Source organism: Hippopotamus amphibius, chromosome 5 (assembly GCF_030028045.1).
Source record: "Hippopotamus amphibius kiboko isolate mHipAmp2 chromosome 5, mHipAmp2.hap2, whole genome shotgun sequence".
Lineage (NCBI taxonomy): Eukaryota > Metazoa > Chordata > Mammalia > Artiodactyla > Hippopotamidae > Hippopotamus > Hippopotamus amphibius.
Window position 1 is genome coordinate 34,691,390 of NC_080190.1, and position 26,018 is coordinate 34,717,407.

At 40.2% G+C, this 26,018-nt stretch overlaps 1 protein-coding gene across 1 annotated transcript in view; it reads right to left on the minus strand.

Moving 5' to 3' along the window:
- PLCE1 (phospholipase C epsilon 1) overlaps window positions 1–26,018 on the minus strand; it is a 308,646-nt gene that overhangs the window by 126,668 nt on the left and 155,960 nt on the right. Inside the window, exon 3 of the mRNA XM_057737203.1 lies at window positions 18,346–18,662. Coding sequence (XP_057593186.1) covers window positions 18,346–18,662 — 317 coding nt within the window. The remainder of the gene's footprint in view (window positions 1–18,345; window positions 18,663–26,018) is intronic.

Consider the following 26,018-nt stretch of genomic DNA (forward strand, 5'->3'; position numbering starts at 1 on the left):
CAGTGTGAATGCTGCCCTCTGGAATTCTGCAGGGTCCCCTGCCACTCCCCACAGAGTACAACAGTGAGTCATCCAGGCTGATACCTGTGAAAGGGGCATGAAAGGATTACTGGGGGAGAAAACTGGACAGGTCCATTGGAGAGCCCCTTGAATGCAGCTAAAAATGCCTGAACACTATTTGTTTGGCAATAAGAAGCTACTAGAGAATGAAAAGCAGACAGATGTCTCTTGATATTGCCACAGGGACAGGGAATAAATGTAAAAACCAAATGAATGAATGTGGGTCTTATTAATAGTTGTCACACAATTCCCCTGGGAAAGGATGGCAAAATTATTAGCCAAAGTAGGATGTTTGGTTATGTGTGAATTTTTAATCCGCAGAATACCTGATTCCTTCACTGGCACAGATAATTGTTACTTACCTTGGATTATATAATAGGTATCTTGATTGGAATAAGAACAGTGACCAAGTTGCTGTGTCTGGCTTGAAATTCTGGAATATCATAATGCTTCAAAACAGCGTGAAGTAAATATTTTCGTGATGGCTACGAGATGTTAATAAGGAAATCACACTGTAAAAAGCAGTAAAAGTTTTGCTTTTTAAAAGAGACAGTTTCACACCACACTTTTGGTGGACTTAGCCTGCTTATCTCATCCTTTCCTTGGGGACCAAGCTTTTGAGAGCCCAGCAGGGAAGCCTGCCTTGTGTTTATGTGGCAGCAGAGAGAATTAGTTTCAACTCACTTGCAGAAGTGAATTTCAGAGGAAGGGATTTGACAAAGTTGTTAAACCCAGTGGAGGCAGAAGAGGAAAGCTGGGCTGATTATGTATCTGAGCACTGTCATCTTGAAATTCATTTTGGCCCCCGGAGTATAAATACACTTCAGTATTTTTGTTAGGATTGCCAGAAAACCAGCAAGTGTTCACTTTCTTTGGCCAACAAAAGCATGACTCTCTGCGCAAAAATTTTCTGCACATTTATAAACAAGAACATTTAGAAAATCCCCTCTTGCCGAGAGATATTACAACAGATATATTTAACTGTGCCATAAAATAAAGCAGATACTAAGAATACCGTTGGGTTCATCAAGCACAGGAAAAGCTTTTATGTCTCTCCTCTGACACAAACTTGTACATATCTTCCTATCCCCAGAAAAATACCTTCCCCGTTCTGTGCTGGTCTGATGAGCGCCATCCGAGTTCTCACCTTTGTTTCCTGTCTTACTTCTGAAACAAGTATTCCCATGCCATCATCTACATTTTCTCACCACTGCACCCTGCTTTCCATCCTTGCAGGCTATTGTGATGGTGGTCTCCAAGTGACCCAGGACCTCCTACCCACATCTAAGACAAAAACTTTTCTCCCTCACAGAATCTCCCAGTTGAAAAAAAAGGCCATTGGATGATTTCAAACTTTTTGGCAAACTTTTTCTCTAAAGGGCCAGATGATAAACATTTTAGGCTTTGTGAGCCATTCAATCTTTGTTGCAACTACTCAGCCCTGCCATTGTGGTGTGAAAGCAGCCGTAGACAATACATAAACAAATAAGCCTGGCTGTGTTCCAGTGCAATTTTATGTATGGACACTGAAATTTGAATTTCATATCATTTTCGACCATCACAAAATACACTCTTCTATCGATTTTTAAAAATCATTTAAAAATGTAACAATTATTCATACTTCATAGGCTATACACAAACAGGTGGCGGGATAGATTTGGCCCAGAGGCCATAGTTTGATCTTGGACAACCTCCCAAACTAAACCAGGAGTTTCTTCTCAGCTTTGCAGCCAGCCAGCCAGGCTGTGTGTGAAATTTCTCCAGTTGTAGGAAGCTCACTACCTCCGAAGGCAGCCTGTTCCAAGGCCAAGATGAAATGATGGGTCCCAGTTTTGTCTACTAAAGTCACAAAGAATAACTCAATTTCACCTTCAGGGTAACCCTTCAAATACTGAAATGCACTAATTCTGAACACCTCAGAAGTCTCTCACTTTGTCAAAATAGTCCAAGTTCCTTCAGCTGTTGCGTGTACAACATTTTTTTTTTTAATTTTTAATTTTAAGTGTCCTCTCTGCTCTGGTATGTAGAAATCCTTCTGTAAATTTGGTCTCAGGCTACTGTACTTCGGGTGTGCCCAGTTTAGGGGAGAGGCAAGGAATGCTATGTCATTCTGTGATCTGCTCATCCGATTCTGTCATCCTGGACCATCAATGCACTTCTCAGCTTCCTTGCCTCAGGATAATGTGATACTCATATTGGAAATTCTTTTTCCTTGGTTTTGATCACTGACACTGCCTGATTCTCCTGTGATGCCCACATTCTCCTCTCACTGGATGATTTTATCTGCCCTGACAGTGGGTGTTAGCAAAGCTTGATCCTTGGAGCCTGCAATCTCTCTCACACTTGATGTCGTAGGAAGCAAATTAATTCTAATGGCTCAGACATCCCTCCTGTAGGGATTATTCCCAAATTGTATCTGCAGCCTCCATCTCATAGTACGTGAACTCCTGGCTCCTACCTCCCACTGCTTACCTCCCACCTGAAGTTATTTAAATTAATTTATCCTCACCCTAAAACCTTCATGTCCCAACTTGAATATCTCCTTACAAGATAATGATGATGATGTTAATGGTAAAAAGAGAAATAACATCAGCTGAGCACCGACACTGCACTAGATGCTCTTCTGAGCTAAGGATGCACTATCTTACTTAACCTTCATGCAACTCATGAGGAAAATATTCTCGCCCCTCCTATAGTTGGGGAAATAGGCTCAGAGAAGTAAAGTAATTTGGCCAAATCCACGGTGCTAATAAGAAACAGGGTCAGGATTTGAACGCTTGTGTGTCTGAATCAAAGCACGGCTTCTGACCACATCGGAGGGTCCTAGCAACTGCCCAGATGCTGTCACAGGGGCCCTTTGTGTTCCAAAATCCCTGCCTGGAAAGCCTGAAATCAGTCTTGAACCTTCTCTTTCATTGAGCCTTTTATTCAATGGGTCACTCTACTCCTGGGATTCTTTTTCTAAATAATCAGGAGCCATTTTCCCCTTTATTTTCACCAGTGTCCTATACCAGGCTCCCTGTCATCTCCTGTTGTTTACTTCGACTCTCTCCTGACGGGTCTTCCTGCACCCAGGCTCCCTCTTCAATCCTTCGTGCATGATCTTGCCTAGAATATGTTTGATCAAGCTGGTTCTCTCACTTAAAAGATCCTCCCTGCCATCTACCTGTTTGCCATTCATTTGATCTACCTTGGAGCTGTCCAGCCCTGATTGACCTGCAGCCCTCATCCTGGGTAGAGGAGAGAAGGAAGGCTGGAATGCATATCAAGTATCATGTAATTTAAATATTTCACATGTATACTTTTTGTTCATCACTATTTTTCTGTCCTTGGTTGTTTGAAGAGCAGTGTATTCTGCAAAACTAGAGAAAGATCAAGAAAATAAAATTTGAAGTGAAATAACGTTTGTTATTGAAATGCTGATGAACTATAAGTGTCTTTATTGTTGGACTTCTCAAGTCTTCAATACACTAGAGTGCACTGGGAATATCAATACACAAGAAAGAAGCTGCAAAGATAGTTCTGGAAGGTACTGAACCATGAATTTTTTTTTTTTTAATTTTTTCCTCCAGATCAGGTTGAGAAACCAAGGTTCTGCAGCACAATTTTTAGGAAAAGCTACTCTACGAGTGTCTATCAAAATGCTAGGTATGCAGCAGGAGTGAAAGGCAGCAGTGATGGAGGGGAAGAGCCCCAGACTTAGACTCAGAAGGACAGACTGGAGCCCCAGATCCAAAATCAGAGTGGCCCTATAAGGATTAAATGAATTAACTCATGTGATAAGCTCTGTGTAAGTGTAAAGCATAGTATAAATGTGTCACTATTTGATCAATGGTTTTAATTTAAGTATACCTTAAAAACTTCCCCCAAGATTGGCTGTTGCTTTCTTCAGCTAAAGATGAAAAACATCATATTTTATATAGCAGTAGGGAGCTATTTAGACAGTATTACATCCAAGGACTAAAAATATACAGATTTTTATTTCCACTATTTCCAGGGAGTATTGGTTACATTTATATATCTGATTGATCCAAATAAAGAACTGCCACAGATATATGGTGATTTTATTTTTCATTGCAGAGAATACCACTTTACAAATTACAGAATGACTCATAACAAAAAGATAAGGCAACTTTTGTATGAATTGGGGTGGCTGAGGGGGGAATGGGGCATCATGGTGGCTGTGGGTACCTAGGGAAGGGGGAGGGGGGAGAGAGAATAGAAGAGACGGTTGTGGTGGCCGGAAATGCCAGCAAACTTCTTGGCTGCATTTTTTGTCCAGGGCCTGTCCTGCATGTTTTCTACCCTAATGATTTATATGCAATTTTAGCATCTGTATAATTTTTAAAGTATGAGGTGTAATGATAAAGGAATGAAACTAGTGTTTGTGTAGGGCTTATGAAATCCAAATCAAGACATTAGCATCTCACCTTGTAAATCCATGTGGCTCAGACCCATATGCCAGGACAGGAGGGACCAAGACCTCACCTTCCACAGAATCTGCCCTGCTCTAACCTGGAGCTGAATCCTCACTTCATTCCCTGCTCTTTCTCTAGCTCTTAAGGGATCTGTAGCCAAGAGGCTTTGAGAGGCTAAGGCATTAAGGCCCAGACCCACCTTCTCCCCTACATGACAGACCCACCTACTTCTCCTCTGTGACAGTTTCTTAAAGCATATTCTATAATAGGTACCAGACCTACACATATTCAATACTCAAGTATGTTTGTGACATACTGCCTTCTAAGAGAGTCCCAATGTACATGAGCACAATAAATGACCTGAGAAGTCCTGCAATGAAAAACCAAAAACTTAGCTATCATGGTTTGCCCAGCATGTGGCATACATGTTAGACCATGGGGCTATGTTCTTCCACAGAATGCATACTAACATCCTACACAACTCACTTAGGGAGATGCCGCTCTATTCTTACTTGGTTACCTCCTCCAAATCCCTCAAACAAATCAACATTTTTTGCCCTCATTTCTTTATTCATGGTATTTCTCAGAGCAAGTATTTATCATGCAATTAGATGTACAATGCTACAGGTAAAGAAATATAACAAAGACTTTGGGCTTTGGGATCATGAATGCCTGAATTTCATCTTAGCTTAGCCACTTCCCAGCTATGTGACACTGGACAAATTACGTAGCCTTTCTGGATCTCAGTTTTCTTATTTGTAAAATAAAGCAGTAATTCCCATCTTTCAGGGTTGTGTGAAAACTAAATGTGATTAGGTATGTAAAGTGTTTGGCATGGCGTCCAGTGCAAGGCACAGAATTAACAGTGGCAGCCTTATTAATTTCTCTATCATCATCAGCATCACCTTTATCTAAATAAATGGAATAACAATTAGACATCCTCAAACAGCTATTTGTCAAATTAACCAAATTTTTTCTTTCCCATTTAGAGGATAATTTGACTTGCATATCAAGGATGTTTGTTGGTTTTAAGAAATCATTTCACAGAGTATCTCAAGTTATATCCAGAGACAAAATGAGAAACATCTGTCAGATGACTATATCAAGGAAATTCACAACTAGCTTAAAAACACTGTGCAAAGAGGGGATAAATGGTTCAAGCCCAACCTGATGAGCAGTCTAATGATGTGCCATAAGGCTTCCTATTAATTCCTATTTGGTTTGACACTTTTACCAACAATTTGCATTAAAAAACTTGAGACATATGTATCAAGCCTGCATATAAAAAATATGGGGAGTGGTAGATCATTTAACACACAACTAAGTAAATATTCAAAATGTTTTGACAGACTTGAATGCCCCAAAAGAGAAAATTTGGTAGACTTAAATATAAAATATTACATCCAAGTAAAAAAACAACAAAGAAAACAACCTATGCACAGAGAAAAGATGGGTGTGGCCATTTGTATGCTAAAAGTCTAGGGGTTTTAGTTGACCTTCAGGGGGCTAATAATTAGATGGAAAAAGTAAAGAGCAGGAGAAGGACCCAGATGCAAGAAGGGAGAGTCTTTAGAACAGATTAGGTAGCCTCATTTTTAAGAGGGATGTTGAAAAATTATAAGTTTTGACAATGTGGGCAATATCCAACCCCAAGAGAACCAAACCAAAGGAAGACACTTTCTACTATTCCCCTGGGAGCAACAGGTGGAATTTATAAGGGGGCAGATTTCAGTTTGACTTAAGGAATATTTTTAAAACAAATTGAGCTCCATCAGCATAACAAGGTCATTAAAATAGAGTGAACTCTGTCTTTGAAAGTTTCTGGCAAAAGCTGGGTAAGAATATGCAAGGGAGAAATTCCTACATTTGGTGGAGATAGGAGAACATAACCTAACCTTTGAAACTTCATCAATGATAAAGTTCATAATTGTGTTTGGCAAAAGCCTTCCTAACCTCCAAGGCTCCAAAGCCCTTGGTCATCCTCAAGCGAGATGTGCCTGTGTGGTCTCTCTCTTCCACTTGCCACTGCCATGGCACGTACAGCCCTTGTCTCTCATGTGGCATGGAATCCCGCTAGTTACTGCTTATTGAGAACCTATGCTGTGCTGGATGACCTTATACACATTAGCTTGCCTAAATGTCCCAATAAGCATGTGAGGCTGATAAAACTATCCCATTTTACAGATGAGAAATATGAAGCTGAAATCAGTGAATGTCCCTTACTTGCCTAGAGTCCCACAGTGAGTAAGTGGCAGGACCTGGACTCAACACGAGACTTAGCAATAGAATCACATTCTTTCCACTACCTATGGACCTTCTTTAACCATCCTCTCTCACATGGTAGTTAATGATCTGCATTGCTTTTTCTAAAATATGTATGTTTATTTAATATTTTATGTTGTATATGCCTAGCGCTAGATTGTAAATTCTTTGAACAAAGGGACATATCTTGCTTTTCCGATTTTTTTTTTTTGGCCTCACCACGTGGTGTGTGGGATTTTAGTTCCCTGACTAGGAATTGAACCCGTGCCCCCTGCAGTGGAAGTGTGGAGTCTTAACCACTGGACCGCCAGGAAGTCCCGATTTTTAACAGTACCTATTTCAATACACAAGTGCTAACACCAACTCGCATTATTCATTTATTAATTATTTCTTGAGCATCTAGTACATGGCTGGCACTTTGCAAAGAACCAAACATATAGCAACGAACAGGTTAAACAGGTTTCTAAGGAAAAAAGTAAACAAGTCAATGGTTTCCCTGACTTTTGAACCGAGGCATGATCAGAAGATATGATCAGAAGACAGCAGTGGCGGGGAAAATGGTCTTAGGCAGAGAGAACAGCAGGTTCAAAGGCTGCATGGGGAAAATTAGCTCAGCATGTTCAGGAACAGAATGAAGGTCAGTGTGGCTGGAACAGAGCCAGAGAGGGGGTGGATGGTGTAAAGTTAGGTTGGAGACGTCAACAGGGGCAAAATCATGCAGGGTCTTGCCGTTTTGGATTTCATTCCAAACACAAGAGGAAGACCTTGGGAGATTTTCAGGAGGAGTGTGACCTGATCTGCTTTATGTTTATAAAAGATCACTCTGGCCACGGGGGAGAATGGATTATAGGATAGGCAAGCATGAAGGCAGTACTAGAGGTGAGTGCAGTGGTGACCAGCTCTAAGGTGGTGGCAAGTGAAATGCTAAGGAGTGGTCCAATTCAAGATGTATTTTGTAAGTAGGGCAAGTGGGACCTGCTAATGGTTTGGGTGTTTGCAGTTTGGGGAAAGAGAGTAAATCAAGAATGACTCCTAGGTTGTTAGACTGAGCACACAGGTAGTCGTTGAGATGGGGAAGATGAGGATAAGTGGGGAGGATGCTGGGTGGTATGCGAATGGGGTAGTGGGAAGGCAGTAGTTCTATTTCGGCCATACTTGAGATGCCTTTTAGACATTAGAATGTAAGCTCCATGCATGGAGGGGCTCTGTCTTGTTCTTCGCTGTATCCCCAGCACCCAAAACAGTACTTAGAATATAAGTTGGTACTTAATAAAAATCTGTTGAATGAAAAAAGCCAAGAGGAGGCATTGAGAAGGCAATTGGATTTATGAATGTTTAAATCTCTTTGGCGAATATAGTGTCTTGGCAAAGCATAAATACATTCCTCCTTGGCTCCTACATGTGCAGTAAAGATCTCTAAGAGAGTGGTTTTTCAGAGAGTTGAATTAAACATCCTAATAGGGTCAGTTAATGCAGTCCTGGAGAGAGGCTCGAAATCCCAGTCTCTGACTAAAGCACACCTGGTCTTGCCCAAAGTGTTCAGTGTCATTTAAGTGATATGTCTGATGGCAAAGAACATCGGGCCTTGAGGAGATGCTGCACTGCTTCTCTGAGTCATCTTGATTTTCAGTTAAAAAATACTACTCATAGGGACTTCCCTGGTGGCACAATGGTTAAGAATCTGCCTGCCAATGCAGGGGACACGGGTTCGATCCCTGGTCCAGGAAGATCCCACATGCTGTGGAGCAACGAAGCTGGTGTGCCACAACTACTGAAGCCCAGGTGCCTAGAGCCCATGCTCCACAAGAAGAAAAGCCACTGCAATGAGAAGCCTGCGCACTGCAACAAAGATTAGCCCCCACTCGACACAACGATAGAAAGCCCACCCACAGCAGTGAAGACCCAACGCAGCCAATAAATAAATAAATTAATTAATTAATCAATCTAAAAAAATACTACTCATGTATGTCAAAATCTTACTTGTCTATTCACTAATTTCCACTGGACTCATTCTTATTTCTACGAGCCCCAGGATTGAGTGGTAACTTGATGCCTGCTTTGGACAGAATAGAACAGGCCTCCACTGGGTCAATGGCTTTGGCAGTTCTGTTTCTAGGTTGGCTAAATCCTAAACACATGATGTGAGCTTTAAGTAGAGTAAAGAAGAATAAAAATATTCTGTCATAGTAACAAAATAGTTTGAATATTTAAGATTCCAAAACCAAGTCCTTTAGGGCCAAAGAATAAAAAAAAATCCAGAAAGAAAGGAGGAAGAAAGGAAGGAGGGAGGGAGAGAAAGAAAGAGAAGGCAGGCAAGTTACCACATTTATTTGAGTTTACTTTGGACAATTATCAACTATTACACTATCCTCAAACACAGGAATCATTTTCCCCCTATTTGCTTTGGGATACAGTTTGTTCCTCTCTTTGAATACCTCTGATGGTCTAGAAGTGATTCTCAACCATTGGTGGCATCTGTATAATCTTGTGGAGTTTTTTTTTTAAAAACAGATCCCTGGGCCCACCATGGATTCACAGAGCCAAAATCTCCTGGGGACTGGCTCCAGGCGTGTGTGTATTTCAAAAATATTCTGATGCCCATTGCTTTCATTCTGCTGATTAGTGGAAGCCACTGTTAAAGGAAATCATGTTTGATGTTCAAAGAATGAACACAGGCATCCTGATTCACAGCTGGTTAGCAGCCCCTCTCCACTGCATTCTCCTGCTGTCCCAACTCTGAGCATAGCCTGAGAACAGCAAAAAAAAAAAAAAAAAAACACACACACAAAAACTGTACTCCCAGTCTTTCTAGGAGTACAGATGCAACTAAAGATTTTGAATTTCAACATCACTAATTATTAGAGAAATGCAAATCAAAACTGCGAGGTATCACCTCACACTGGTGAGAATGGGCATCATTAGAAAATCTATAAATAATAAATGCTGGAGAGTGTGTGGAGAAAAGGAAATCCTCCTGCACTGTTAGTGGGAATATAAATTGATACAGCCACTGCGGGGAACAGTATGGAGGTTTCTTAAAAACCTAAAAATAGAATTACCATATGACCCAGAAATCCCACTACTGGGCATATACCCAGAGAAAACCATAATGCAAAAAGACACATGCACTCCAATGTTCACTGCAGCACTATTTACAATAGTCAGGTCATGCAAGCAACCTAAATGTCCATCAACAGATGAATGGATAAAGAAGATGTGGTACATATATACAATGGAATATTACTCAGCTGTAAGAAGGAACGGAAATGGGACATTTGTAGAGACATGGATGGACCTAGAGACTGTCATACAGAGTGAAGTGAGTCAGAAAGAGAAAAACAAATATTGTATATTAACACAGATATGCGCACTATAGAAAAATGGTACAAATCAACCGGTTTGCAAGGCAGAAATAGAGACACAGATGTAGAGAAGAAACATATGGACACCAAGCAGAGAAAGTGGGGGTGGGGTGTGATTTGGGTGGGAAGAATTGGGAGACTGGGATTGCCATATATACATTACTAATAAGAAAAAAAATACCAAATTGTACACTCTAAATATATGCAGTTTATTGTCTGTTAACTGTATCTTAATAAAAGTTCTTAAAAAAAACCATAAAGATTTTGAATTTCAAAAGCCATCCCTTTTGGAGGTGTAGGTTTCATGCAAAATTGAAATACAGAAAAAGAGGAGGAAAAAGATTGCAGAGGTGGTGTGGTCAAGAAAAGAAGATAAAGAACTAAAGTAAAATTTTGATTTTCTTTAGGCATCCTACATTCTCAGGTATCCAATACCTAATGAGCCCTCAAAGCCCAAAAAGGAAACTTTAAAAGCCAAAGACCTAAAATCCCTTTTCTGCCTGGTACTGGGAAATGACAATTTATTCTATTCTTTTTCTGGGACAATGTTCTCAGACACTTTGCGATGCCACTGTCCTACCCATTTCAAGGACCACAGTCTCCCAATTCAAAAGAGATGCCACATTTTCAATATCATGGAGTCAATGAGGAGGTCAACAGTGTTATACGTTTTGAAATAATAAAGAATATTTGAATTCTGTTGTGAAGCAAATGGTTTCACTCAGAGAAAGAGACTAAGGTGAGGAAAAAAGGCTCTTATGGCTTTTGATTCAATGGCACCAAGTAGATGAATCAAGAACATCGGCTCCTGAAGTTAGGTCACCTGGGTTCAAACACTAGCTCTGAAACCATGGGCCATTTGCTTAGCCTCTCTGTGCTTCCATTTTCTCATCCATTAAGTGAGGGGATAATAATAATAATAAGTGGGACCTATTATCATTAGTTATTCTGAAAATGCAGTTATTTTAGAGTTGTTTTGTAACCAACACTGAACCCAGAGAGGTCATCTCTCTGACCTCCTATAGAAATCATGTGAAGTAGGTACTATTAATATTCCCATCTAAAGATGAGGTACTTGGCTTGAGGTTCCACAGCGAGGAAAGATGGATTAGAATCCAGGCAGGCTGACTCCAGAACTGCACCCTACATGATGGTGTGCCTGCAAGAACCACCAAACATGATCTGCTATCAACAGACTCCAGGGCAGATGAGCCCCTACAAACAACCTTGCTCTTAGAACACTGCTCGGCACAGCTGAGTCTCTGTAGTTTAATTGCCTACTGTATTTTTTTAGTCCAGAAACTTCTGAACTAAAATTTCTGTTAACCGGGGAGTGTGCCATGAAATGTTTTGGAGAATGAATGCAATTTCAGCTCTCAGAGGCATGCCTCTAGGGAGACGTGCTTTCCCAAGGAAAAATCTGGTTTTCCAAAGTGAGTTGAAGTTTCCCTTACCCTGAGAGGGCTTTATTAACAATCTACCTCATGAATATTCAGATATGAGGAAAAAAGTTTGCACAGCAGCGCTGAACAGATGATTTGCTTGACTTTCGGCATAAAAGAGGGAGGGGAAAGCTTTGATAGGAAACTTTTCTCACACAGTTGAATGTACAAATTCAAAACCAAGTGAAGGAAGACATTTGGTCATTTTCATATGTTATACTTTTTCCTTACTATGCTGAAATGGTCTTTCCTTGGCTATGACCAAATAGACTTCTAGATGTTGTAATTTGTCAAAGTGATCATGGTCCCTTATGAAGTACCTAAGGGATTCTGGCTGAAAGGACCCAGGCCCCATCAGCCCTTCTCTAGCCAGATGGTTATTTACTTTTACGATCTTTCCCAGAGAGTTAAGCTGTACCTTGGCATACTTTATAGAGGGGGTGGCCTTTAAACTGTTGAGCTGACATCTGGTGAAACCCACCAGACAGAAGGAACGAGCAGCACCAGAGTGTCACTTCGGGCTGCCCACAGTTGTGTGGCTAGAGAAGCAGGCTGATGACTGCTTAGGTTGACCAAACACATAAGGGTGGGGGAAGGTCACCTGGGACAGAGAGCCATGTGGAAGTCCTCCAGAGCCTTCTGGGGTATCAGTATAACTGTGGGCTCAATCTTGGGCTCATCACCTGCCTTTGGATCAGCTGGTTCAAAAGAGGAGCCCAGAGAATGGTCTTGCTAAGACCTACTTGACAAGAAAAACTGCTCTCTCAGGGCATAGGAAAAAGTCAGTCTGTTAATGGCCTTTTGAAGCTGAAAACCAGCCCTCAGCCAGAGAAATCAACTGTTACACAAGAGTGTCTGGCAGTGATGTGGGCAGCGGTAGGTTACAGAGCTGAAAGTTTACTCTGTTGACAGATCATGAGGACCAGTTGTAGATGCAGAACATGATGAGTTCCAACCCCAAAGGCCATCAATGGGTGAACAAAAGGACAGGAGCAGAGGCTATATTGATGAGGCATAAGGTTTGAGAACTAGTGATTCATATACCACCTCCTCAAACCATGCTCCATCACAGCCCTTTGCATGAAAAGGGTGTGAACGCAAAGGGACTAAGGATGCTCCTCAACCTCTGTATGCTTTTCATATCTTCTCAAATGCATGTGCTAAAGTGTGTCATCTCTTTGGTAAAGTTATCTACCAAAAATGCCTCTCTGTCTCCTTTTAGAAGAGATAAATGGCTCTGGAATTTATCTGAAGAGGAACTGAAAACCATGAAAATCAAAAGGAATGTGGACAAGAGGTAGAGGCTGGAGAGAGGAAGAAAGAGGGGGAGGAAGAACAGTATGATATGAGACTGTCAGAGCAAGAGCTGTCATGGGTGGCCAGGAAGTGAGCCTGCTCACCCCGAAAGGAGGAAGAGAGAACTCTGGCTTCCTGGAGCTTTAGATCAAGAACATGACTACAGAGAGGTGTCCAGATCAAAGGGTTCAGAAGCCCTCCCTCCCAAACCAAGCGAAACAGGATTGAGGCCACTCCCAGCACCCCTTTGACTACCACCTGCTTGGCTTGGGGGCTGGCTCCTCGTATCTGCTTCTGTTCACTTGCAAGGATAAAGAGAAACCAGTCTGGTAAACATCAATCTGGACATCGGACAGGAGAAAGGGAAATGGGGAGACATATTGCTTCTAAGTCACAATCTAAATTGATTTTAAGTGATTTATCTCCTGGCCTTCCTTAATGTAAGCTAGACCCTTTCAGTTACTTCATCCTTGTACTTGGAATTGCATTTTAACCATATTTTCCTAAGAACTAACGTTATGCAACATTGCCCGAAAGGCATCAGGGATTTTCTCCTCTTTCCCCACGTTACAGTTAAGTCATTGTGTAAAGAGTTGTTAGAATTCAGGAAACTTCTAGCTCATGATCATGTTCTGACAATCGGGAGCAAACTGCCTCCTTAGGCCATGAGTCTTTCTTGCTCATGACAAGCACTGGTTGTCTTCTTGTCTGGAATGTCCTCCTTCCTTTTCCGGTGATGGTCCCCCTCTATCCTAACCATCCCTCAAAGACCGGCTGCAAACTCCAAAGCTGAGCAGAGAGAGCTCTGATCACCCACCTAGATACCTCGGCTCCCCCAACCTGTGCCACTCACACTGCACGTGCTCTCTGCCTTTTTTGGTAGTGATTTGTGCCCACGCCTGACTACAATTTAAGACTGGTAATTTCTGGCAGCTGCCGACTGTTACTTTCCTTAGTGCTTATCCACCATGGTCTCCCGCTTCTGAGACGTGCTGAAGATGAGTTAACTGAATGACTGAATGCATGAACAAATGCATTCGCTTCTTTCCTAAGTGACTAGCAACGGAGCTAATAGTCTCTCTCTTGTCTTTGGGACTCTCCCATGTTCAAGAAAAATATATTTTACTTCCACTGAGGAAAGTGCATTTATTTGGTGTATCCAATTTTGACAGAACCAAAGTATGGACTAATAATGTTGTAAATTTTCATTACATATTGCTAATTTCTTATTTTAAAGAGTGTATTTGACACACCAATTAAAAAAGAGAAGGTTATAGCATGGTAGGTGGTCAATAAATAGGTCTTGAGTGAATGAATGAATGAATGAGTGGTAATAGGAAACTGGATAAAAATAGAAATGGTAGGAGAAGTAGGAAAAGGGTAGATGCACAGGAGGTTTAGAGCAGAAGTAGAGAGAGAGGGAGGGAAGAGGGAAAGGAGATCCCAGGCTAATTAAATTCTAAATCAGAAATTCTGGTTTTACTACAAACTTTAACCTGATAATTTAACAAATAGAGAGGCAAGGCAGTTTGCTGAGAAGAAAACAGACTTTAAAGATAGACATCTGGATTTTGACATTCACTCAGCCACTGTGTGACCTTGGACAAGTGACTCAACCTGTCTGAGCTTCACTATTTTTTAAATCTTTTAATTTTGAAGTAATCTTAGATTTACAGAAAAGTTACAAAAATAGAGCATTCCCATACATAGCTCACCCAGCTTATCCCAATGTTAGCACCTTTCATAACCATGGTCCCATTATCGAAACCAGGAAATTAACATTGATACATTTATACTAGTTAAACTACATGCCTGATTAGAATTTCACCAGTTTCCCCATCAATATTATTCTTCTAGTCCAAGAGCTAATAGGATCCCAAACTGCATTTAGTTGTCCTGACTCCTGGTCTCCTCTAGTTTTTGACGATGCCTCTGTCCTTCCTTACCTTTCATGACCCTGACACTTTTGAGGGGGGAGGGGCGCAAAAATGTCACAGAGACAATATCAAGCCCTTCTGAGTGCATCACATCAGGAGATACACATCAATATGTCTTATTACTGGTCATGTTGACCTTGAGCACTTACTTAAGGTGGGTATCTACTGGGTTTCTCCACTGTTCTATTTTTCCTTTTGTAATTAATATGTATTTTGTGAATAGATACTTTGAGACTATGCAAATATCTTGTTTTTCACACTTTTGTTCAATACTTTTAGCATTCATCAGTGGTTCTCGCCTGTAACGATTTATTGCTAATAATAAATCCTATGTATATAATATAAAAAATATATTCCTACTGGTGATTTCCCATTTCCCTCATTCTTTCTACATTTATTAATTGGAAATCTTTTATAAGTAAGAGCTATACCTCCCTCTCTCTTCCCACTGGTTTATTTATTCACTTATTTATATCAGTATGGACTCCTGAATATTTATTTTATTCTATGGATCATAGTCCAATACTATCATTATTTATTTTGTTGTTTATTTTCTTCATCTGTGAGTCAGAGATAATGACAACTGCCTCACACAACTGTCATAAGGATTAAGTGGGATTAAAAAATGTGACAATGATAGATGACCAACAAGGACCTACTGTATAGCACAGGGAACTCTAGTGAAGATTCTGGGATAATCTATATGAGCAAAGAATCTAAAAATGAATGAATATATGCACGTGTATAACTGAATCACTTTGCTGTACACCTGAAACTAACACAACATTGTAAATTAACTATACTCCATTACAAAAATTAAAAAAAAGAAAAAAGTGACAATGTCCAGTCTAGTCCTAAATGCTAGCTCCTTTTCTGCCTTTTTCTTTATAGAAAGTAAAGCCATGCTAATTTGGAGGCAAGACCATTCTAAACAGGTGAAATCTGAACTTAAGATTTCTCTTTCAAAGGAATGAAGCCTTTTTACCTGAAAAGATACAAAACATCTAGAATTTAGCTATCCCAGTTTGCCTAGTGTAGGTCATTTGGAATCCGCCTGTAATGACTATATTAGACTGATCTTTAATCAGCATACACCTAATTTGTATGAAAACAGATGCTTGAGAATACTTGAATACACTGTTCTTTTAAGTAATTTAAGTGTTTTCCCAGAAATCTTGTTTACATTCTGAAGTTGCTTAGCTAAACTATTTTCAGAGATAGTCCCAAGCATGCCTCAACCCAGCTGCGGTTCATATCATCACTAATTCTGAGTTAGTGAAATCACTGATTCATCTTTGATTCCCAAAGTTATGGTACTACATGGAAGAAATCCAAGTTTTCTCTCTCCAATATTAATTTAAAAATAACTTTTCAAAGTTCAGGCAAATCACTCTTAAGTTCAGGTGGAATTTAAAACATCAACAGCAACAAAGGACAAGGGTAGGGTCCTAAGGATGTTTGAGTGAGTTGATCAGGAAGTTCAAAATAATTCACTAAATACAGTAAGATCCACTAATAAAATCACTCAGTTTACTGTAACTTTCATTTTCCACTCTGTTTTTATCAGTAAGGAAAATCAAGAACACCAGGAGATTTATTTTAAAAGGCAAATTTGGGGCCACGTGATTTACAAGCATTCATGTGGATTCCCAGAGAGTCTGTCTTACTCAGTTGGGGGTGGACCAGGAATCTGCATTTTAGCAGGTGTCACTCTCAATACGAGCCTGATACAGGCGAGAGGCAGGATACTGTTGTGGTTCAAAGCCCAGGCTCTGAGGCCTGTCTCTGCGGGCTTGAATCTCACTATTGCCACCTACCCGCTGTGTGACCTTGGGCAAAGGACTTCATCTCTCAGTTTCCCCACTGGCATAACGGGGTTAATGACAAGGATCTGCCTCCCAGGGTTGTTGTGAGGAACAAATAAGTGACACATGTTAAATAATAAGCGTGACAGTGCTAGATGGATATTAGCAATTGCTGTGGATAATGGATCTCCCTTTGAGGAATGATGCTCAGGGCATATCTGGAACACAGAACTGTTTGAGCTCAGCCTCTAACACTTTCTTCATCCACTGGGCCTTATCATTTCATGATACAACCATCACCAGGGTCATGAATGGCAGACTATGGAGGCTGCAATGTGAACTGCTGTGGTTGGAACGTGTTTAAGTAACAAAGGCTGATTGATCTTCTGTCAATCAGAGATATATAGGACCTAGGACCAGAGCATCCTCTTAGCATTTAGGTAGTTCACTGAATGACTGAAATAGGAAACTACTGTATTTGTGAAATTCAACCAACCAACAACCACCAAACACACAGACTAAAATTTTGTGTTTTAATATTCAGGACAAAGAAATGAAGTCTAAAAGAAATAAAATATACTTGTAGAACAGAAAGTTCTGGGTGTGGAGTTACGCTATGGAGTGAGAGTGTTCTTTAAGCCCAAGAGTGCAGCATCCCCTGACCCTACCACAGCAGAGATCTGCCTCTCCATCCTGTCCTTCATCCTTGGTCCATGGCCACTGGGTGTCAGCCATTGGCTCTTTTCCTCTGTCCTTTTTAGAACTTGCTTCAGGCAAGGTCTTGGAGGCCTTGGAAGGACTATCTGGGGCTGAGGAGCTTGATGGGATGCAGAGATCAAGAATGAGGTGATTCCCTGCCCTTCAAGACCACCTTCCTTCCAGCTCTCCTGACCCAGGTATATTAGTGTTTAATTTCTGCTGAGGAGGGCTGATAGTGGAGGATGGCGTGGCCTAGTTGGATACCATGGCCAACGGATCATGTTGTCAAAACCCAAAATTCAGACATCTGGCTTTAAAAGCACCTGTAGGAACATGCGGAGAATATTTGAAAATGAGCCCTTTTGGCAAGGGTGTAGAGAAAATGGGAGGGGAGGGGTTATGGTTGTTCAAAGGGAGAAGGCCTGGGGACATGGTAATGATATGGGATGGAGATGGGCTCAATTAGGTTGAAGGGTGGAGTGAAGTGAAAGGGAGGATGACAGTGTGTCTATCTCATCGCCTGGAAAGGAAAAAGCCATCATGGAAGTGGCAAGACAGACAGGTAGATGAGATATCAGTAACAAACAATCTAAAAGGAGAAATGTTTAAAAATCACTTACTAGCAGTCAGACAGAGAAAGATAAATATCATATGATATCGCTTGTATGTGGAATCTAAAAAAAATGGTACAGATAAACTTATTTACAACAGAAATAGAGTCACAGGTGTAGAAAACAAACTTATGGTTACTGGGGGAGAAGTGGGGGGATAAGTTGGGAAAATGGGATTGACATACACACCCTAGTATATATAAAATAGGTAACTAATAAGAACCTACTGTACAGCACAGGGAACTCTGCTCAACACTCTGTAATGACCTGTATGGAAAAAGAATCTAAAAAAGAGTGGATATATGTATATGTATAGCTGATTCACTTTGCTGTACAGGAGAAACTAACACAACATTGTAAATCAACTATTCACCAACCAAAATTAATTTAAAAAAATGAAAAAAATCACTTACTAGTGATTCAATTATAAAACATCTCAGAGTGGCTTCTTACCTCATTAAATCTCATCACGAGATCTTCAAGGGCATTGTGCTCCCCGTTCTGGGAGGTAAGAATGGATGCTGAGATGGAGGCTTTGAGGCAGGGCAGGGACCTCTGGCATTCTGGAGTGCCCAAGTCCCGGGTCAAGAAGCAAAGATAGTCAACCGGCAAGACCCTCCGGTAAATATTCTGCTCCTGCTCCATCAGGATGCTGGCGACTTCCTCTGGGAACTGGATGAGGGGCTGCAGATCAATCAGTTCCTTGCTGATCCCAGCTGAACTTGAAGGGAGGGCACTGGAAGTGGCCATAGAGGTGCCTGGTTGGCGTTCTGAAATAAAGCAACAAAAGTCACAGTTACACCAAGGTTGGTATCCCCTACAACCGATGTTTACTTGAGAGCCATTCAAAATCGTACAGGTTTCTCAACTGCAGTTTCTGCTTGCTGAATAGTTCTGTATCTCTCCTGTTTTGGAGACCTTTCTGATATCTGTCCTGCCTGCCCCGTTCTACCCCTTGGGATTCGGGGAAGGCTTAGTAGCCCATTTCAGAAGCAGAACTGATCTAGCACACCATTCCCTAACCAGTTCACTGTGACACTGTAGAGTAGCAGGGAAGTAAAGTGTGCCATTTGCTTCCTCATCCTCCGGGGCTAACCATCAGTGTGAAAAGAGATGAGGGTGGGCATGGACACCGCAATTGAAATGGAAGCGGAAAGAAGGTTGTAGGGGGAGGAGGCCTGTGCAGGTATAGGCACATGCACCCTGTGTGTGAACACCCAGGAGACCCAGGGACCCTGTGCACACCAGGTTTCAGAACATCACAGTCTACTCTGCCAACATTCTGCCCTCAAAGACTCCGATTCCACCAAGATTGATCTGGGGGTTTGCAGGGACAGAACCACCCATAAAAGTAAGGAAGAAATAGGAAATAAGGAGATGTATCTAAATAAATAAAATAAATAAATTGTATTCCCTGCTCCACAACTGGTAATAAGAAGGTGGTAGCGGGAGGGAAAGTAGTGAGCGCGTTAGATAGATGTACCAAAGGCATTCATTCACGGACTCAAAATTATTCCTTTAGCACAAATTCATTTTGCCTCAGTGGCTATCTCTACCTTCAATCCCTTTCTTTCCACTGACTCTTCTTTGCCTACACAGATGCTAATTTCCTTTATCCTTAAATCCAAACCAGTAAAACTTCCCTTCTCCTGTAAACTCCAACTAGCCTTATCCTTCATTAGGTACCTTCTCTAAAGGGTTGTCTACTCTCCCTGATTCCTTCCTTTATGAATATGGCAATCATATCTTCTGATCCAAAAATCAGGCCACACAGACAAATTAATAAACCAATAAGGATGTGGATGGAACAGAAAAATGGAAACCAGGTCAATCCTGGGAAGTCCTGGTTCTTAGATCACAGTGTTGATTTGGAATACCAAATTATATTTGGCTCTCTCTAAGCTCATATTTGAAAGTAATTGAAATAAGGCAGGTACTCAAATCAAGCCTACATGGCCTCACTCTCCAACTTGCTGAATGGTTGAGAAAGTGACCAGATTTCCCCCAAATTGAGTCAGAATGTGGCCTGAATGATGACAGAAGCAGACTGCAATTTCTGACACTGATAATTTATGTACAGTGAATTAGCCATAAATAGGAAGTCTTCCCAGAAGTAACCAAATTTAAGACATGATTTCAAAGTATAGCACTCTGTGAAGGAACTGAAAGTAACTCCCAAATCTTATGAAACAGCTGCTTATCTCATATGCAAAAGAAGAGATAATGTAATAAAATAGGTAAATAACATAAGATGATATATTATAAATCACAATGTATCGAGACACGATCACACGATGTTACAAAGAATGAAGAAGAGTCTAGTGATTTGTGGGAGACAGCAATAAAGGAGACCTAAAAAAAATGTGAATGAAAGAAGAAAAAGAAGGCTGGTCAGTGTAATTCAAATAAATGAGTAAACTCAATATAAGCACGGCATCACACTCAAAGGAAACACAAATCTGAGGTTAGTGTAGATCTTCAGTGCAGGTTTCCTTAAAGCAGGATTACTCAGAGATTTTATATTATGCATCACAAAGAAACATCCCAGAAATCCTTGAGGGACATAATTTTGTGTTCTCCAAGCTCCACACTTACAGCAGCTGTTAAAAATACTTCCCACTTTCATTCTTGCTGAGTTCCTCTTTAATTTCCTCCTTACTCTTCACAGGCCACGTTGCCCCAACTCTTAGCTGTAAGTCACCATCAGACCTCTCTCTCTGCAACATGGGCAACGCTGTGATGGATTAAAGACTCGAGAGCTCAGTAACCCCTGACCATTCCTCATTATTTGTGGAGCAAAGTTCATTAATCCCCCTGGCAACTATAGTTCTGCTCTTGTGAAAAAACTTTTAGAAAGTTTCTGGTGACGATAATTATCGACCTCATTTACAGCCAGTGTTTGCTCTCAGCCCCATGTTCTCCAGTTATTCTACAGTAGAATAGGGTTGTATCTGTAGACACCCTCACAGCCCAGAAAACTTCACCATGAGACACAGTATCTAGAAGTTCTGACTCCCTGTCCAAATAATAGCTTTCTGAGTTCACTACTTTATATGAATTTATTCAGGGGGTAGATAGTATTATTACGTGAGGCTCACATAAGGTCACATAAGTAGTAAGCTGGAAAGCTGGGATTTGAATCAGGGCCTTTTGACCTCAGAGCTCATGTTTATGATCACTCAGCATATGACTTCATGTGGCAACAAAATATCACATTGGCATTCTGGGTTTTAGATGAATCTAAAGTGATTTCATTTAGTATGAATCAGTTTCTTGTGCTTGCTTACTTGTAATGGTCTGATAAAATGAACTCTTCAAACTCCCGAGGTAAGGATTTGACCCTAGAGGGTGGGCGGTTCCCTTCTTTGGTCAGCCTGGAACCATCATGTTGGTCACTACATTACAACTACATTAGAATGTAGCACATAGGAACTCAAAAGTGCCCTCTCCTTTCCTTCTTAGAAATTCATAAGAATGTTCCCATGATTTAAATCAATATTTTCTAAAGTGTGTTACACTGAATTTATGCAAAACATGGTTAATAATTTGGAGACATATCGGGTTAAACAAAGTTAAACAAGATTTCTTTTTCTATTTTAACTACAGAACTTCTCAGAGCCTTTAATAATTCCCAGGAGGGGAATATACTATCATAGCACACAGCAGCTCTCCTCAACCTTGCTGTCCATCTCCATATCATTTATATGGGAATTATAGTCTCCTCAAAGCTTTTGTCAATGGGGAAATAGGGCCTTGGGTGCTTGTGAGGTTACTGGTTCCAAAGTAACTTAGTCCGCCATGTTACTAAAGGCAGTATGTGAAGGTCTAAGGGTGAGAGAGACCTTGGCTTATTTAGGAGACTGCGTCATTGCTGATGGCTGCAGCATACATTAAGAGAGATGGAGCGTCACTGTAGAAAATGAAGGAAACTTCATTTTCCAGAAGGCACTAGAGAATGGGTGTGGCTCATGAAGGAACAACGGGGGTGGTAGGAGGATCCAAACATATGCATGAAGAAATGTACACCCCAGACATTTGGGTCTCTGGGTGGATCTAGGCAATCACTCCCTCTTGAAGGAGGGGAGTCTGGGCCAAGTCTTCCCTGGAGGGATGCTGCTGTGAGAGACATCCACTTAATCCTTGGTTCCCTTCTTCCTTCCTTTCTGGTGATCAGAAAACCCTGATCTTGCTTATAAACTTCCATTCCCAGGGACTGTCCACACATTATGCAGCCCAGAAATACTCAGAAAAGGCTCTAATGTGGATAAGCACTTTTCTTTGATAACTCTTCATCCAATGTCCCTGGGTGTTGTGGCTTTGTTAAGTCCCTCCCTTATGCTTAGCACTACAGGGCAAGAATAAAGATGCAGATGTAGAGAACAGACTTGAGGACAAGGCGGGCGGGGGGCGGTGAAGGAGAAGCCGGGACGAAGTGAGAGAGTAGCATTGACATATATACACTACCAAATGTAAAATAGGAAGCTGCTGCATAGCACAGGGAGATCAACTCGATGATGGGTGATGACTTAGAGGGCTGGGATAGGGAAGGTGGGAAGGAGTTGCAGGAGGGAGGCGATATGGGAATACTACATGTGTATAAATACAGCTGATTCACTTTGTTGTATAGCAAAAATTGGCACAACAGTGTACAGCAATTATATTCTAATAAAGAGCTTAAAACAAGCAAACAAACAGAATCTTTAGTTTAGGTGCAAGCTCATGGAAGAGCCTTGGGCTTGGCCTAGAGCTCAGCAAAACCTGCCACTTCCCATGGATTTCTCTTTTTGCCTTTTGGTCCCTATCAAAACTAAATGCATTTGGTCTTTATTGCTGTGTCTCATACGCAAATCTAGAGTTTGCCAAGTAATCTCACATAATCTCTTATGTAATGCGAGGGAGCCACGATAGGTTGGCATGGCTAATCTTACTTTTCATAAAGCTTAAGTTGCTATATGATTTGCTGAAGAATCCACCTTGCGAATGGTCAGCCCTGGAACTGGCAAAAGCTGAAAGAGAATTAGATGATTCTGGCTCCTTGCCCAGTACTCAGCATTACCCCAAGCCGGGCCTGAGTTACCCTGGATGGGCTCTGTGTCCGGGGGCCAGCCTTATTAGCCGCCAATACATCTGAATGGGGTTAAGAAAGACTAAGCAGAAATTTCTTCATTCACTCACTGAGTGCCTACTATATGCCAGGTTTTGTTTCAGACTAAACTGATGTTGGGATTTAGTTTATAAGAAAAGACCCTTGTTCATATTGAACATCCTAGGAGATAAGATGGATAAACAAGACTACAGTATGGGTGGGGGAGGGGGAAGATGTTGGATGGAGGTTGGAAAGACGTATTATCACATAGCATATATTAACTAGAACGTTAGTCATTTCCTCAAGTTTTTCTGCAAAAGGTTTCAAAGCTTTACCATCCAGGACACTCTTGCCTTGGTCACCCTAAACCTTTTCTGGCGTCTCAACAATAGCTACTCACCTTGCTCTTACTTCGCAACAGTTATTAGCCCATTGCATTTAGTAATGTATTTTAATTTTTACAAAGAACCCTGTAAGGCAAGTGTGATTACCCCCATTCTACAAGTGACAGAATGGAGCTCAGAAATGTTAAACAATTTGTCTAAAGACTCATTGCTGCTAAGAGGTGGGGCTGGAACTAACATTCGGCTCTGACTCCAAAGTCTACTATCTACTGTGGACAACATTTTGAGAGATCTTCTGCAAGGGAGATGGATTCCCCTGATTTCCTGCTGAGTCTGTCTGTTTTTTTCTGTTACACACACACACACACACACACACACACAGAGCCTTTTCTTTTCTGGGTAGGGAAGGAGAGTTAGATTGGATGATACCTTACAGGAATCTGACTTTAATGAAAAATAGAATATGGTACTTGCATTATATTTTGATGGTAGCTTAGCATGTATGTATGTATGTATGTACGTATGTATTTACAAAGGTAAAACCTTGGGGAGAACCTGCCACAGAGCTCTGCTTCTGAAACATTATTTTTCATTCTCATTCTCTGTTGGTGGTGATGTAATGAGCACAAACTTTCTTGGATGGCAAAACAAAAACTTAAACCTGCACACCCCTTGTCTCAGCAATTCCACTTCTGGGATTTTATCCGACAGAAATTCTTGCTATAGACAAAGTGAGGTAAATTCATAGGAACTAAAATTGAAAATTTAAGTGAAAAAAAAAAGCAAGTTGGGAACAATGGAATATGAATTATTGGAGGAAAAAGAATTTTATAAATGTAGGTATATATTTGTATATTTGTCTAGTATACACCAAACTAATAAAAGTGTTTATGTATTGCACAGTTCTGTTTCACTGAACTTTTTTCTAATATAGGTTTTTTTTTCTAATGTAGGTTTGACTGTATTAAAAAAAAATATATCAAAATGGTATCTGAAAAATTCATCCAAAGAAAATTCTAATCTTCTCATGGGTACAAACTGGTTTGGCATTTGAGCTGTTTACATTTTTTCCAAATATTGCAATATTGTTTTTGAAAAGTTTCTTAAATTATAATTAGGGAAGAAAGTAGAAAAAACTTTATTATATCTACTCTATACATTTTTCTTTAATTTGAATTTATTTTGTAGACAATCCTTTTATTTTTTTAACTTAAGCATTGGATTCGTCAACTGCACACTTAGTAGTCTTTGAGTGATGCAATTCCAATTATATAAAATAAGAAAGGAGAGAAAGGATGTTGATTTCTTTTTATGAAAGATTCAGAGTTGGCTTAAAGACACTAAATCTCAGGCAGAGTTGAAAATTGCTTTTCAACTGGGAAGTAATGGGTTTAGAGAAAGGTTAGTTACCTGGTGATTCTTTCTCATTATCTGTTATTGGTTTTCAAAGTAACAAGCAATCTCTCAACAAATGTGTCAGGTTTGCCCTCAATACTGCATGATTTTACCAGTTCACAAAATCAATGAAGCATATTATTTCTGAGTCGTACTTTGAAATAAAGAAAAAAACAATATGCCTAGATTGAGAATTAAGCCATATTCAGATAAAACACTTTATGAGACTGAAGACCCTCACAGAAGGAAAAAATATGACAGAATTCCTATTAATAAAAAATAACTTCTGCATTCTGATTTCCAAAGAAATATGAGCTCACTGGGAAAGTATAAAAAATTTAGAGAAGTATAAAGAAGAAAATTAAAATAATCAATAATCCTACGCCCACAGATAATCTCTGCTACTAGTTTTGTTGTAGCAGTTCATATTTTTTCTATAAATATACACAATGTTTACAAAATTATAATCAGAACACATACTTTTATTCTAAACTTAAAAAAAAAAACCCAACTTACTCTACAGTGCACATTTCCCCAATTCTAAAACTAGTTTTCTAATATTGATCTTAATGTCTCTTTAGTAGTCAATGTTATGTTTACCATTTTTTATCATTATAAATAACACTGTGATAGAGTTTGTAAATATATCATTATATGTGCTTCTTATGTTTTCCAATAATATTGAAAGAGAGAAAAATTCCCCACCCACATTGGAAAATTTCCAGGGAGCAGTAATTTTTTTTCTTTTCACAGCACATTAACCAAAAGTTTTAGCAGTATCTCTCATTGATCACCTATCTAATTCTGATTATTTTGGGTAAACAAAATTAATTGAGCCAAAATTCATACTGTAAGCTATAATAAAATGCCGCGCTCATAGAGGAAAATGGCATTACTGACTCCAAGTTAACAGGAGGGAAACTCTGGAGTGTCAGTGACAATCTAATGCCCTTATACCTAGCAGCACATTTCTGATGGCCAACCCAGTAGATGTGGATAGTTCTAGAACAGCCCAAGCAGGTCCCCTGAACTCCAAAATCCGATCTGGCTGAGCTACTTAAACATATGCTATTTACCCTTAAGGGAGTCTGTGTCTCTATTTTATAATTATAATCATCAATAATAATTCTAAATAAATTATAATACTGTTAAATAATATAAAATAACCACTACTTACTGTACACCAAGAATTGCACTAAGCTCCCTAAAGAGGTCTCACTCACAAGCACTTTATGCCATAGCACCCTACTCTATTATTATATCCATTTTAACAGATGGGACAGAGGTTACAGAACTTGCTC